The 12,603-nt window shown below is 43.8% G+C and overlaps 1 protein-coding gene across 1 annotated transcript in view; it reads right to left on the bottom strand.

The window, feature by feature from the left end:
* ttc6.L (tetratricopeptide repeat domain 6 L homeolog) overlaps nt 1–12,603 on the bottom strand; it is a 56,619-nt gene that overhangs the window by 29,339 nt on the left and 14,677 nt on the right. The window contains exons 7-10 of the mRNA XM_018231148.2: nt 4,850–5,009; nt 3,476–3,580; nt 1,620–1,718; nt 54–134 (exon numbers count right to left, since the gene is read on the bottom strand). Coding sequence (XP_018086637.1) covers nt 54–134; nt 1,620–1,718; nt 3,476–3,580; nt 4,850–5,009 — 445 coding nt within the window. The remainder of the gene's footprint in view (nt 1–53; nt 135–1,619; nt 1,719–3,475; nt 3,581–4,849; nt 5,010–12,603) is intronic.

The raw sequence follows: 12,603 nt of genomic DNA, 5'->3' as shown, positions 1-12,603 counted from the left end.
AAACACCTTCCCAACAAGAACAGGCATGGCTGGACACAAAGATTTGTACATACCTGTAATGATCCATTAACTGGAAAGATAGGAGAGACACTGATGTTTGGCAATGATTTGGACCTTGAGAATAATACTCTGTCCTGAAAACAAATGTAACATGAATACCAAAAGAACAGCAGGACATAAGGTGTAGTTAAACGAGGAGTAAAGTCAATTAAATAGTAGGCATTTGCCTTCAGCACAAGTGTTATTTGTGTGCCTTACTGCCTATATGGATTTAGGCCCTACATGTCTAGTACATTTGTCTATGTAACTAAAACTAAAATCAGTGCTTGTATTAACTCCCTGCTGTTCTCTGGGTCGGACTCTTTAAACAATGTAGCAGGAATCAGTTTTCTTTGAAGTCTGTAGCTGGCTTTCAATGCTGTTTAGGAGTCTGATCCAGCAGTGGAAATAATCTAAATAGCCCAACAGATACTACATTCAATAACAATTAACTTTACAAATAACTGAACATTTGTAATTAATGTATAATGGAATGTTGCTTAGAATATTCTACTATTTTGTACTACTTTGAGTATAGGATGCAGGACACTAGAACAAAGAAAATATAGAATATAGAATATGTCCTAAGAAGGGGGAAACCTGACAGAGCAGTCTATGCTATGTAAGCTGGAAGGATCAAGCCCTGGTGTCCAGGTGATCTTGGACCGGAAGTAAAGCTCTACCTGTAGGTCAAATGAGACAAGGCACTAACATCCTGAAGACACTAGAAGAAAATGACTGATTGTGCTAAGGGGTAGAGCTCAGAGGGTAGAGTTTCTTTGTTCTAGTGTTCTGTTTCCTAGTGGTAGAATATATATCCGCTGCTCCTGTGTCCCCCCCACCAAGGAGAGAAAAAAAACATTTTTTTGGTGAAGGACCAGTTTAAGTCTCCCTAAGGACTCCTACACACAGGCTTTTTGTGTAGTTGACATACATTTTAGACACAGGAACACTCCTAAATGCATCAGTTAATTGTTTCCAAATTTTACTTGTCTGTATTTAATCATGTTTGGAGTTGGCTTTTATTGTATTTGCATCTCATATTGCATTGCACTTGATGCATGTTAAAAAGACAATAGAATAGAGGGTTGTGTACGAAACTCACAAAAATGCACTTGGTTACACTTCTAAAAACACATATAGTGCCACCCCCACTGCTGTTAATGTTATTATTCCAAAAAGTAACAATAACAGTAAAATTGTAGCCTCACAAAGCAATAGTTTTTTTGGCTGCCAGGGTCAGTGACCCCTGTTGGAAATTGCTAAGAAATTGCCATTCCATTCCATACTAAAAGATATCTTTAAGATAAACTACCCCATTAATAGTTACATTTTTCTAATTGTCTACCCTTCCAAACCCAGTCACTGATTCCAAATAATGCTCTGTAACCTATTTCCCTCCCACAAGCTGCTTCTCCTTTGTCACTTCATTCACTTCTTCCTTATATCCTCAGCATACAATTCTTTCACTAGTTCTTGTGCATCTCCTCCAATGAGAAGGTTGCCTGCAGATGGGATTCATATGTCCAAGACAAAGTATAAAAACACTGCATAGGTTAACTTTAGAGTTGTAATTATACCCGGTGCTCTATGTCTTCTTGCTCATTTTCTGAGTAAAAGTATTCTCTTTGCTGTTGCTCTGAGAACTCTTCTGTCCTATCCAGATCCTCCACGCAACTCTGAGACAGAGGAAGGATACTTATCAGGTTAAGAACACATGAGTTATTATTTACTTCACACGTTAATATTTATGCCTGTCGGCTCCCTCTATGGGTCACATGCTGTAAGTTACATATATATTACAATTAAATGGCAGCTTACTGAAGCATACCTGCTGAGTCTACAATTCATTTTAGATGTTAATTGATTTAGGTGTCCGGAGGAAAGTACAACCCAGGGAAAACAAGCTATAACATTTAAGCATTTATGAGCTCCAGGTATATCAAACAAACTTTACATTGTGTGTACATCATGAAATATTGTACAGGTATGGGACCTATTATCCAGAATGCTTAGGACCTGGGTCTTTCCGTAATTTAGATCTTCACACCTTAAGACTACTAGAAAATCATGTAAACATTAAATAAATCCAATAGGCTGGTTTTGCTTCCAATAATTATATCTTACTCGACAAATCCAATATAGGCCCGCACTCCAGCAACTTCTCAGACGCAGCGTAAGATCAAAGAAAGTCTTTATTTCACATCAGATAACACCCAACGCGTTTCGTGTGTCTCCACACGTGTCTCCTATGACTACGCGAGGAGACACACGAAACGCGTTGGGTGTTATCTCATGTGAAATAATGACTTTTTGATCTTACACTGCATCTGAGAAGTTGCTGGAGTGTGTGCCTATGGTGGATTTGTTCTCCCCAGGCTTAGGGTTTGGGGCACAACACCTGGACCTCAGACGGCGAGCGGTGAGTGCTTCTGATTTTTTAAGATTGTATTTGAGTAAGTGACGGGTTTGGAGCAGTGGCACCTGAACCACCGCGATTGTTTGGTGAGCGCTTTCAAAAATTGTGAGAATGTAAAATTTTAGCGACCAAGCTCATAATTAAACAATTAAGCTTGCAGCACCTGTAGAAATTTGGCATGAGTATTCATTAGTTATATCTTAGTTTGGATCAAGTACGAGGTACTGTTTAATTACTATAGAGAAAAAGGAAATCATTTTTAAACATTTGGATTATTTGATTATAATGGAATCTATGGGAGACAGCCTTTCCGTAATTCGGAACTTTCTGGATAACGGGTTTCCAGATAACGGATCCCATACCTGTACTGGATAGTACACAGGTTAATAAACTCCTTTAAATTCAAAACAAATTGTAAGCTGTTTTTATTGGACGTTTGTAGCTATAAATTAGGATTATTATATATTTTATCATAAATAGAAGCCAAACATGTGGTTTTGCAGCATAAATAGAAATACTTCAAAGCAAAGTATACGTTCAATTATACGAATGTTATGTCACGTTTTAATTCTGCTTTATTTATGTTACAAATGACAAAACACTAATGATTTTGTTTAAAGCATATAACACAGGTGACATCATGTGGACAATTTTAGTACTGCATACTTTCGTGAGGACTAAACAAACAATTTATTTTTTATATTTCAAAAGACAATCAGCTTCATTACCAGAAGCACAAAAAAATCAAGTATAAGGCTATGTACTTATTACCATAATTAGTCTGTACAGCAAATGGATGGTTACATAAACAATCGCCATGTTATGTTAATAAACTTTGCATATTGTAACATAGGTGATGCAGCAGTGGAATTTGGCCTCATGATTTGGGGAACAATGCAGTAGCCTTTGTTAATAAGCTTAGTGCTAAAGAGCTGCTTTGGGTTACTGCAGTGTTTCCTCCTTCTTAAAACATGGGCATTCTTATATGAGCACTGTTCAAGGGATTTGACAATTTACCTCATACTTTGAAAACAGCTTGTTTTGAATCTGTGACAGTGGAGCTGAGAATTTTGGGGGAGCTGGAGCCCAGAACATCCTTTGGGTTTCAGAGTGCAGCTGTGCCTGTAAAGAAAGCAGAACCACAAGATGCATTGGGCCAGATTCAAATCGATAAGATATGTTTATGGTTTATCACATGAAAACTTATAGGGTGAGATTCAATTCAAGGAGAAAATGAATTATTCTTCTAATTCGGTTGCTGATCTGAATATAAAAAGTATGAATGGAAAAAAAGTTCTTGCACAATCTGAAAATTGTTTACGAATAGTGAAAAAAATCCGAAAACCCTCTAATAGTTTGAATGACTAAAAAAAAGTCGAATAGGATCAGCACAGCTCCCATTGACTTCTATGGGACTTTCAAAGTTTTTCAAAGATTTTGTGGTTTTTACATTTAATAAATCTCGAAAATTTTAGAGTTTTAGAGAATTTTTTTTTTTTAAACTAACAGCCTCTTTGAAATCTTTAGATAACTGCCAATCTGGTTGTAAAAAGATTAACAGTAAGGCTGCAGCATCCCCTTAATCACTTAGATTTCCTTCTACTCCTGTAACCCACTCTGCCCCTCCCTCAGGAATGTGCTTTGGCTGTTGGCTCATGAGCATGCTCAGTTCTTCTCAGCTTAGTTTACTAAACACACCCTCCAGTCAGCCAATGAAGAGATAGTATTACTGGTTCCCATAGAAACTCTGTCTGATCCAATTTTTTTTTCCTAACCACCTCTCCTGAGCTCAGCTTAACCATTACAGTGCTCAACCCCAGCAGAACTTTTTATCAAAGTATGTTGTGCCTGTGTAAACCTGCATTCTGCATCGCATGAACTTTACAGCATGCATGTAAAGTTCATGCCTGTTTGCACATGTCAATGTAACTGATGATGTTTCAAAAGGAGAAAATGGCTGCTGGGTGAAAGCTGCTATTTGTTTTAGGAAAATGTGATGGTGCTGGCAAATGGAGGGGGTATATGCAGTACAAATTATGTGGCTTGGGTGGGGAAGATATGCCCAACTTATGTACATGGTAGGAAAATGTAGGCTTTAAATCTAAATATATTTGGTAGCCTAATAAATATCATACATGTAAGAGACAACATTCACGGTGTTGCTGATTGCACTGGGCTGAACTCCTTATTTTTAATATGAATCGGATCATAATCAGCAGGTAACAGTAAGTTAGTTAATACAATGAATAGTGTTTTTCTTTAGCATTTTACTCCTCTGTCTTACTCTTTGGTAAACAATGACATAAAATGTCACTTTCAAAATACTGCATTTGACAGTTAGGTGCAACAAAATATATACTTTAATGCAAAAATAAATACCCAGCTTTGTACCTGTTGCCCAACGAGCTCCATTCGTGGCCCTTCTACATAATATTCTGCTATTTTCTGCCATTCCTCTATGCTACGGGCACTGTGAGGTGGGTGTGTGATAAAACTGCTCTTCTGGTCTTGAGCTTGTAAGGCTGACACCGGAAGTCCACGTTGCAGAATTCTGTAGCGACACAAAAAAAATTCTACATAAAGGATACCTTAGGAAACTGTAACAAGGTCTTCCCTTGTACCATGTCTAAGACTATCTTATTAGCCCTTACTCATAACTTGCCCAATATGTCACTCTGCACAACACCCTAAAGTCCAAGATTCCATTCTTCACATCTGAATGTCCAAGGTACCTATGTCAATCTTTCCTTACACCATCCCTAAAATCCCACTATTTTGAAAGTTGTAATGACACTATGTTAGACATGCCTTACACTGCCTTCAAGATTCCTTTGTACAATATCCTAATGGCGATGGAATTGTCCTTCCTTATATAACATGCCCTGAATCTAACCCCATTCATTTCCTCACAGTGTCCTACGTCCACTGTATTAGTGTCAGGGAGCCGGGAGCTCCCTCCAGGGAGGTTGTCAGGATCGAGGAGGAAGCCCTCTTGAGGGAGCAAGTTCGCGGTGTCCAAAGAATCAAAAGAGTAGTCGAGATCCAGGCAAAAGTTCACAGGCAGGCAGATATCAGTAAAGTCCAAAGTCCAGGCAAAGGGTCAGAATATAAATCAGGAACAAGATATAGCAATAAAGCTTCACAGGAAACCCAGGATACTATAGGGAAAGTAGTCCTATACTTGGGCGCCATTCTGGCGTCTAGTTGGCGTTTTTATTTTGAATTTGGCGCCATTGTGACGTCATTGACGCCCTTGCGCCGACGTCGGCGCGCTGACGTCATCGCGCCGGCGCCGCTACCCACGTGGCGGCCATGGGCGCCGCCATTTTGGGAGCGACGCCGGCAAGGAGGGACGCGCCGCCCGGGCTCTTGGACCTGCTCCGGGCGGCGATCGTGACAGTACCCGCCCCTCACGGGGGGCCTCCGGACCACCAGGACTTGGCTTCTGGGGAAATTTGGAGTGGAACTCCCTCACCAGACGAGGAGCATGGACATCAGAGCGTCCTTCCCAGGAGCATTCTTCAGGGCCGAAGCCTTTCCACTTGATGAGGTACTGAAGAGAGCCCGATGAGGTACTGAAGAGAGCCCCTGGAGATCCTGGAGTCAAGGATCTTCTCCACCTCATATTCTTGTTGGCCATCCACAGAGATAGTAGGAGGGGAAGGCTGGACCACGGAAAAGCGGTTGGAGGTGGCGGGTTTCACCAAGGAGACATAAAACACGTTGGGAATTCGCATCTCAGGGGGAAGCTGAAGTCTGACAGCCACAGGATTGATCACCTCCAAAATGGGAAATGGACCTACGAACCTCGGACCCAACTTAGGAGATGGTACCTTCAACCGAATGTTCCTGGAAGACAACCAGACTTTATCACCTTGTAGGGAGGAGAGGGTCTACGTCTACGATCTGCAAACGACTTGTGAACCAGAGCACTCTTCTCCAGGTTTGACTTGGTTGCAGCCCAAATAGCAGACATGTGGGCTGCATGGTCATCAGCGGCCGGAACATCAGAAAACACAAAGTCTTGTGGGAAGGCTAGAGGATGTAGACCATACACAGACATAAATGGGGACCTTCCAGTGGAAGCGTGGCAGGCATTGTTATGAGCAAATTCCGCCCACGGGAGGAGATCAGACCAATCATCTTGACAAAGGGAAACGTGGTTCCTCAAGAACTGTTCCAAGGCTTGGTTCACTCGCTCAGCCGCTCCATTAGTCTGGGGATGATAAACTGAGGAGAACTGAAGATTAATACCTAGATCTTTGCACAGGGAACGCCAGAATTTAGCCGTGAATTGAGACCCTCTGTCAGAAACGATCTCAGTTGGGAAGCCATGCAGGCGAAAAATGAACTGGATGAACAACTGTGACAACTCCACTGCAGATGGAAGCTTCCATAGAGGGATGAAGTGGGCCATCTTGCTGAAGCGGTCAATGACAACCCAAATCACGGTGTTCCCACAGGAGGGAGGAAGTTCAACAATGAAGTCCATTGCCAAATGCGTCCAAGGACGAGAGGGAACTGGCAACGACTGTAGTAACCCACTGGGGCGAGAATGGCTGGACTTGGAAGTGGCACAAACAGTACAGGCAGAGACAAAGTCTTTGACATCTTTTCGGATAGTCGGCCACCAGACTAAACGTCGAAGGAGTTCAAGAGTCTTTTCTGGACCGGGATGTCCAGCTTGCTTGGAACAGTGAGTCTGGTGAAGAATGGGCAGACGTAACTCGGAGGGGACAAACGCCATCCCAATGGGGGTATCAGGAGGAGCAGAAGATTGACCAGCCAGGATTTGATCAGCGAATAGAGGGTACAAGGAAGCGATGATCTTGACAGGAGGAATAATAGGCTCTAGTCTTTCAGGAGTACAATCCACCGGAGTGAAACTTCGAGACAGAGCATCGGCCTTCCGATTCTTGGAGCCAGGGCGAAAAGTCAAGACGAAGTTAAATCGGGAGAAGAAGAGAGACCACCTTGCTTGTCTGGGATTCAGCCTCTTGAGAGATTGGATGAATTCAAGATTCTTATGATCTGTGTAGATCGTGACTGGAATCAAGGAACCTTCAAGGAGGTGACGCCACTCTTCTAAGGCAAGCTTAACCGCCAGGAGTTCTCGATTTCCTACATCATAATTTTGCTCCGCAGGAGAGAACTTCTTAGAGAAATACCCACATGGATGCAGCTTCCCATCAGAGGGATGTCTTTGGGACAAGATAGCTCCGGCTCCAACTTCAGAAGCATCCACCTCGATGGAGAAAGGTAACTCTGGATCAGGATGGCGGAGAACCGAAGCAGAAGTGAAGGCATCCTTCAAGGATTGAAAAGCTTCAACAACAGGTGGGGCCAAGAGCTGGGTTTACCCCCTTTTCGGATGAGAGCAAGGATTGGAGCAATACGAGAAGAGAATCCCTTAATGAATTGCCGATAGTAGTTAGCAAAACCAATGAATCTCTGGATTGCCTTAGTACTTAGGGGTAGAGGCCACTCCTGGATTGCAGACACTTTCACAGGATCCATCTCGAAACCCTCTGGGGAGATGATATAGCCCAGAAAAGGGATCTTGGACACTTCAAACACACATTTCTCCAGTTTGGCAAAGAGAGAGTTCTTCCTCAAACGAGAGAGTACTTCCTTCACCTGAGAGCGATGGCTTGCAAGGTCCTTGGAGAAAATCAAGATGTCATCTAGGTACACGACCACAAATTTTCCCAAGAGATCCCGGAAAATGACGTTCACGAATTCTTGAAAGACAGCGGGGGCATTGCAGAGACCAAAGGGCATTACGAGGTACTCGTAGTGCCCATCCCGAGTGTTGAATGCTGTCTTCCATTCGTCACCTTCCCGGATGCGGATAAGGTTATACGCCCCACGGAGATCCAACTTAGTGAAGATTTTAGCCCCCTTCAGTTGGTCAAAGAGTTCAGCAATCAGGGGCAAGGGATACCGGTTCTTAACGGTGATTTTATTAAGACCCCGGTAGTCAATGCAGGGACGTAGACCTCCATCCTTCTTTTCCACGAAGAAGAATCCAGCCCCGGCAGGAGAAGTAGAAGGGCGAATAAACCCCCGCTGGAGATTCTCTTGGATATATTGCTTCATGGCAGTGGTTTCCGCTGGAGAGAGAGGATAAGTACGACCTCTAGGGGGCATGGTTCCAGGCAGAAGATCGACAGGACAATCGTATTGTCGATGTGGAGGAAGGAATTCTGCAGACTTCTTACAGAATACATCAGAGAACTCCCTGTAAAAGGAGGGTAGAGTCTTCAGATCAGACATAGAGATATTCACCCTCTGGAGGGGTTCAGCAGGAAGACAATGCTTCTGGCAAAATGGGCTCCAACGGGAAATCTGTCCTGCGGACCAATCAATGGTGGGATTATGCAGGCGTAGCCAAGGGAGACCCAAAACGACTGGAACTGATGGACAGGAAATAATTAGGAACGAAAGTCTTTCTTTATGCAGCGTCCCAACCTGCACAGGCAATTCACCAGTCGTCATGGAGATAAATTCAGCCACCAGGGGTCTGTCGTCAATGGCAGTGACACGAAGTGGAGTGGACAATGGGAATAAGGGAACTTCCATGTGTTTGGCGAAAAGAGCGTCCATGAAGTTCCCAGCAGCTCCAGAGTCAATGAAAGCGGAGCCGACAATGGTCTTAGTGGCTAGGCGAATCTGTAAAGGAAGGAGAAACCTGTGAGAGTTCTCTTGAGACTTCGGAGTAGTGCCCCCTACATGAGTTACCCTGGAAATACCTCGGGGAACAGAACTCGTGGGCTTCACCGGACAAGAGTTCGCAAAATGAGACTGTCCGCCACAATACAGACATAAGCCAGCCATTCGTCTACGGAGTCTTTCTTGTTCGGAGAGACGAGCCCTTCCAACTTGCATCGGTTCCTCCGGAGGAGAAGGAGAGGCTTGAGCAGCTGGAGTTTGCAAGAGAGGTCTCTGGAAGCGAGGTGCCAACACGGGTTGAAATCGTTTACAACGCTCCCTCTCTACTTGATGCTCTCTAAGACGAGTGTCCACCTTAATGGATAGTGCAATCAGGTCTTCCAGCAGATCAGGGAACTCCCTGGAGACAAGATCATCTTTAATGCGAATAGACAGACCTTGATAGAATACGGCCTTATAGGCATCGTCATTCCAGGAAGTCTCAGCCATCAAAGTTCTAAAGTCAATAGCATAGTCACTGACACTGCGGTTTCCCTGACGGAGTTGCAGAAGGCGAGAAGGAGCATTTGTGACCCGACCCGGGGCATCAAACACCGTACGAAACGCTTGAAGAAAAGCCTTGGCATCAAAAGTCAGTGGAGAATTCTTCTCCCAAAGAGATGTTGCCCACTCAAGCGGTTTGCCCACCAAACGAGACATCACATACCCCACCTTGGAACGTTCATTGGGGAAGTGCGAGGGTTGAAACTCGAACTGGATCTGGCACTGTGTAGCGAAACCTCTGCAGGCCTGTGGGTCCCCACTGAAGCGAGGAGGAGGCGGAATACGAGGCTCACCAGACGAGAAACCTGTGCTAGACGAGACGTCCGCCATGGGAGGATTTGCAGCCGCTTGGGAAGCAGGAGGCGCTGGAGGCACTCGGGAGAGAAGGGTATCGAGTGCCTGTCCTATATGGTACTGCTGGGCTTCATATTCCTGCATGCGGGATGCCAGTCCGCGGAGCGCTCGTCCGACATCAGGCGTAGCTTCCTCAGTAGGATCCATGGCCCAAATATAATGTCAGGGAGCCGGGAGCTCCCTCCAGGGAGGTTGTCAGGATCGAGGAGGAAGCCCTCTTGAGGGAGCAAGTTCGCGGTGTCCAAAGGGTTAATCAAAAGAGTAGTCGAGATCCAGGCAAAAGTTCACAGGCAGGCAGATATCAGCAAAGTCCAAAGTCCAGGCAAAGGGTCAGAATATAAATCAGGAACAAGATATAGCAATAAAGCTTCACAGGAAACCCAGGATACTATAGGGAAAGTAGTCCTATACTTGGGCGCCATTCTGGCGTCTAGTTGGCGTTTTTATTTTGAATTTGGCGCCATTGTGACGTCATTGACGCCCTTGCGCCAACGTCGGCGCGCTGATGTCATCGCGCCGGCGCCGCTACCCACGTGGGGGCCATGGGCGCCACCATTTTGGAAACGACGCCGGCAAGGAGGGACGCGCCGCCCGGAGCTCTTGGACCTGCTCCGGGCGGCGATCGTGACAATTAGCTCCCCTCTGTAAAATGCCCACCATTACAATGTACACAGTATTCTAAGGTCACTGTTTTAGACTTCCTCTATACTATGCCCAAGAATACACTTTGCACAATGTCAGTCCTCTCTTATGCCATGCCACACATAGAAGCATTTATCAAGGGTCGAATTTCGAATTCACTCCTTAAAATTCGATTGAATTTGAAATTCAATTTGGGGATATGTATTGAAAAAACTCTAATTGTTAAAACAATCAAAAAAACTTGAATTGAATTTGATTCAAATTATACCAAACTTTTTTTCTCAGCAAAAAAACTAGGCTACAAACATCACCAAATTGATCCCTGGACCTCTCTCATTGACTTATACAGTAATTTGCCAGGTTTGGTGGTGAATAGTCAAATTCTTAAATGGCCAGAGTAAAAAAATCTCAATCGAGTTTGGATAATTCCCTAGTTGAATTTGACTGTTTTGAGCATAAAAAAAATCTGAAAATTCTAATTTTCAATTCGACCCTTAAAGGAGAAGAAAGGCTTTGTGCACTTGGGGGTGCCCAATACCCAATACTTAAAGGAGAAGGAAATTCGTTAACCAATTGGGGGTGCCAAATGTTAGGCACTCCCAAGTGATTGTATAGACTTACCTGAAACCCCGGGCTGGTGCTCCTATCAGCAGAAAACTGCACCGGCCCGGGGTTATACCAGTGAGCACCACAGAGCGATCCTCTTCCACCTTCCTCTTTCTTTGCACGGCTGTGTCTGCCCCGGGAAATTGAAGAAAGAAGAAGCCGGAAGATGATCAATCCCTGGTGCTCACTTGTATAACCCCGGACCGGTGCAGTTTTCTGCTGATAGGAGCACCGGCCCAGGGTTTCAGGTAAGTCAATACAATCAGATGGGGGTGCCTAACATTTGGCGCCCCCAAGTGCACAAAGCCTTTCCTTTTCCCATAATGGTTTAAAAATGGGGTGTAAGGCCATGACATAAGTCCTTCTTTAAACCATAGATAAGACTGAAATATAAATAATATCCTAGGGTGAATACACCTGCCCTTTCACACAATATCACCAAAAACTCATTTGCACAGATGTGGGTATATGGATGCTTTAAGAACTATTTAAAAAAAATCATACCATACAACTAGATGTGGTTTATAAGATAGCAGTCATCTATATTGTATAATTCTATGTCAGATATGCCTTAAAAAAATGCACAAAAGCATATAAGGTATTCCAGGAAGGTAGATAACATTCAGCTCCTGTTTTACACACAAAGGCTGCAAAACTTTGGGGCACAGTTTGTGATGTCCTCATTCCAATTGTGCTTTGCATATAAAGATTAGAAACCCTAATCTACACCGACGTTCTCCAACAAGTGCAAAATGTGCTTTATAAATAAAGTGGGTGCAAACAGTGAAGCTAAAAGTGATTTATTGCAGAGACTGCTTGCTGTTTAGCCCATCTGTGTTGCTATATGGTAAGGCTGCCCCTCTATTGCTTAGTTGGAGAAGATATTTGGAGTTCTATCTGGGATTAAATGGTTGGCGAAAGTAAACACATATCACTCACTTGAACAGTGACATGTGTGGGCCAGCTGCCTGAAGACTGATGGCAGTTCTTGACACAATGGGAATTGAGCATACCCTGCACGTGCTTTCTGTGAGGGGCTCTTTGTGTATGCAGGAGGGGCTGTTATGGATAAGTGCTTTCTTAAGAGAGACCGCATTCCTACAGGAGAGATAATCAGTGTCCAACCAATTACACCTGTCTTCAGCATTGCCTGATAGCAGATTTGCATTAGAGGCCTCTGCTGGGTTTTATTCCTTTTCTACAAAGAGTTGGGAATGATCATCAGAGTCTAGCAATAGAGATATTCTGTGTTGAAATATGATGGATTGTCACTTCTGAAACGTGAAGGCCAATTTATTGGTGGTCGAATTTTAGAGGTTTTAGAAACC

This window comes from Xenopus laevis, chromosome 8L, assembly GCF_017654675.1.
Source record: "Xenopus laevis strain J_2021 chromosome 8L, Xenopus_laevis_v10.1, whole genome shotgun sequence".
NCBI classification, from domain to species: domain Eukaryota; kingdom Metazoa; phylum Chordata; class Amphibia; order Anura; family Pipidae; genus Xenopus; species Xenopus laevis.
This window is presented reverse-complemented; position numbering and strand designations above follow the sequence as displayed.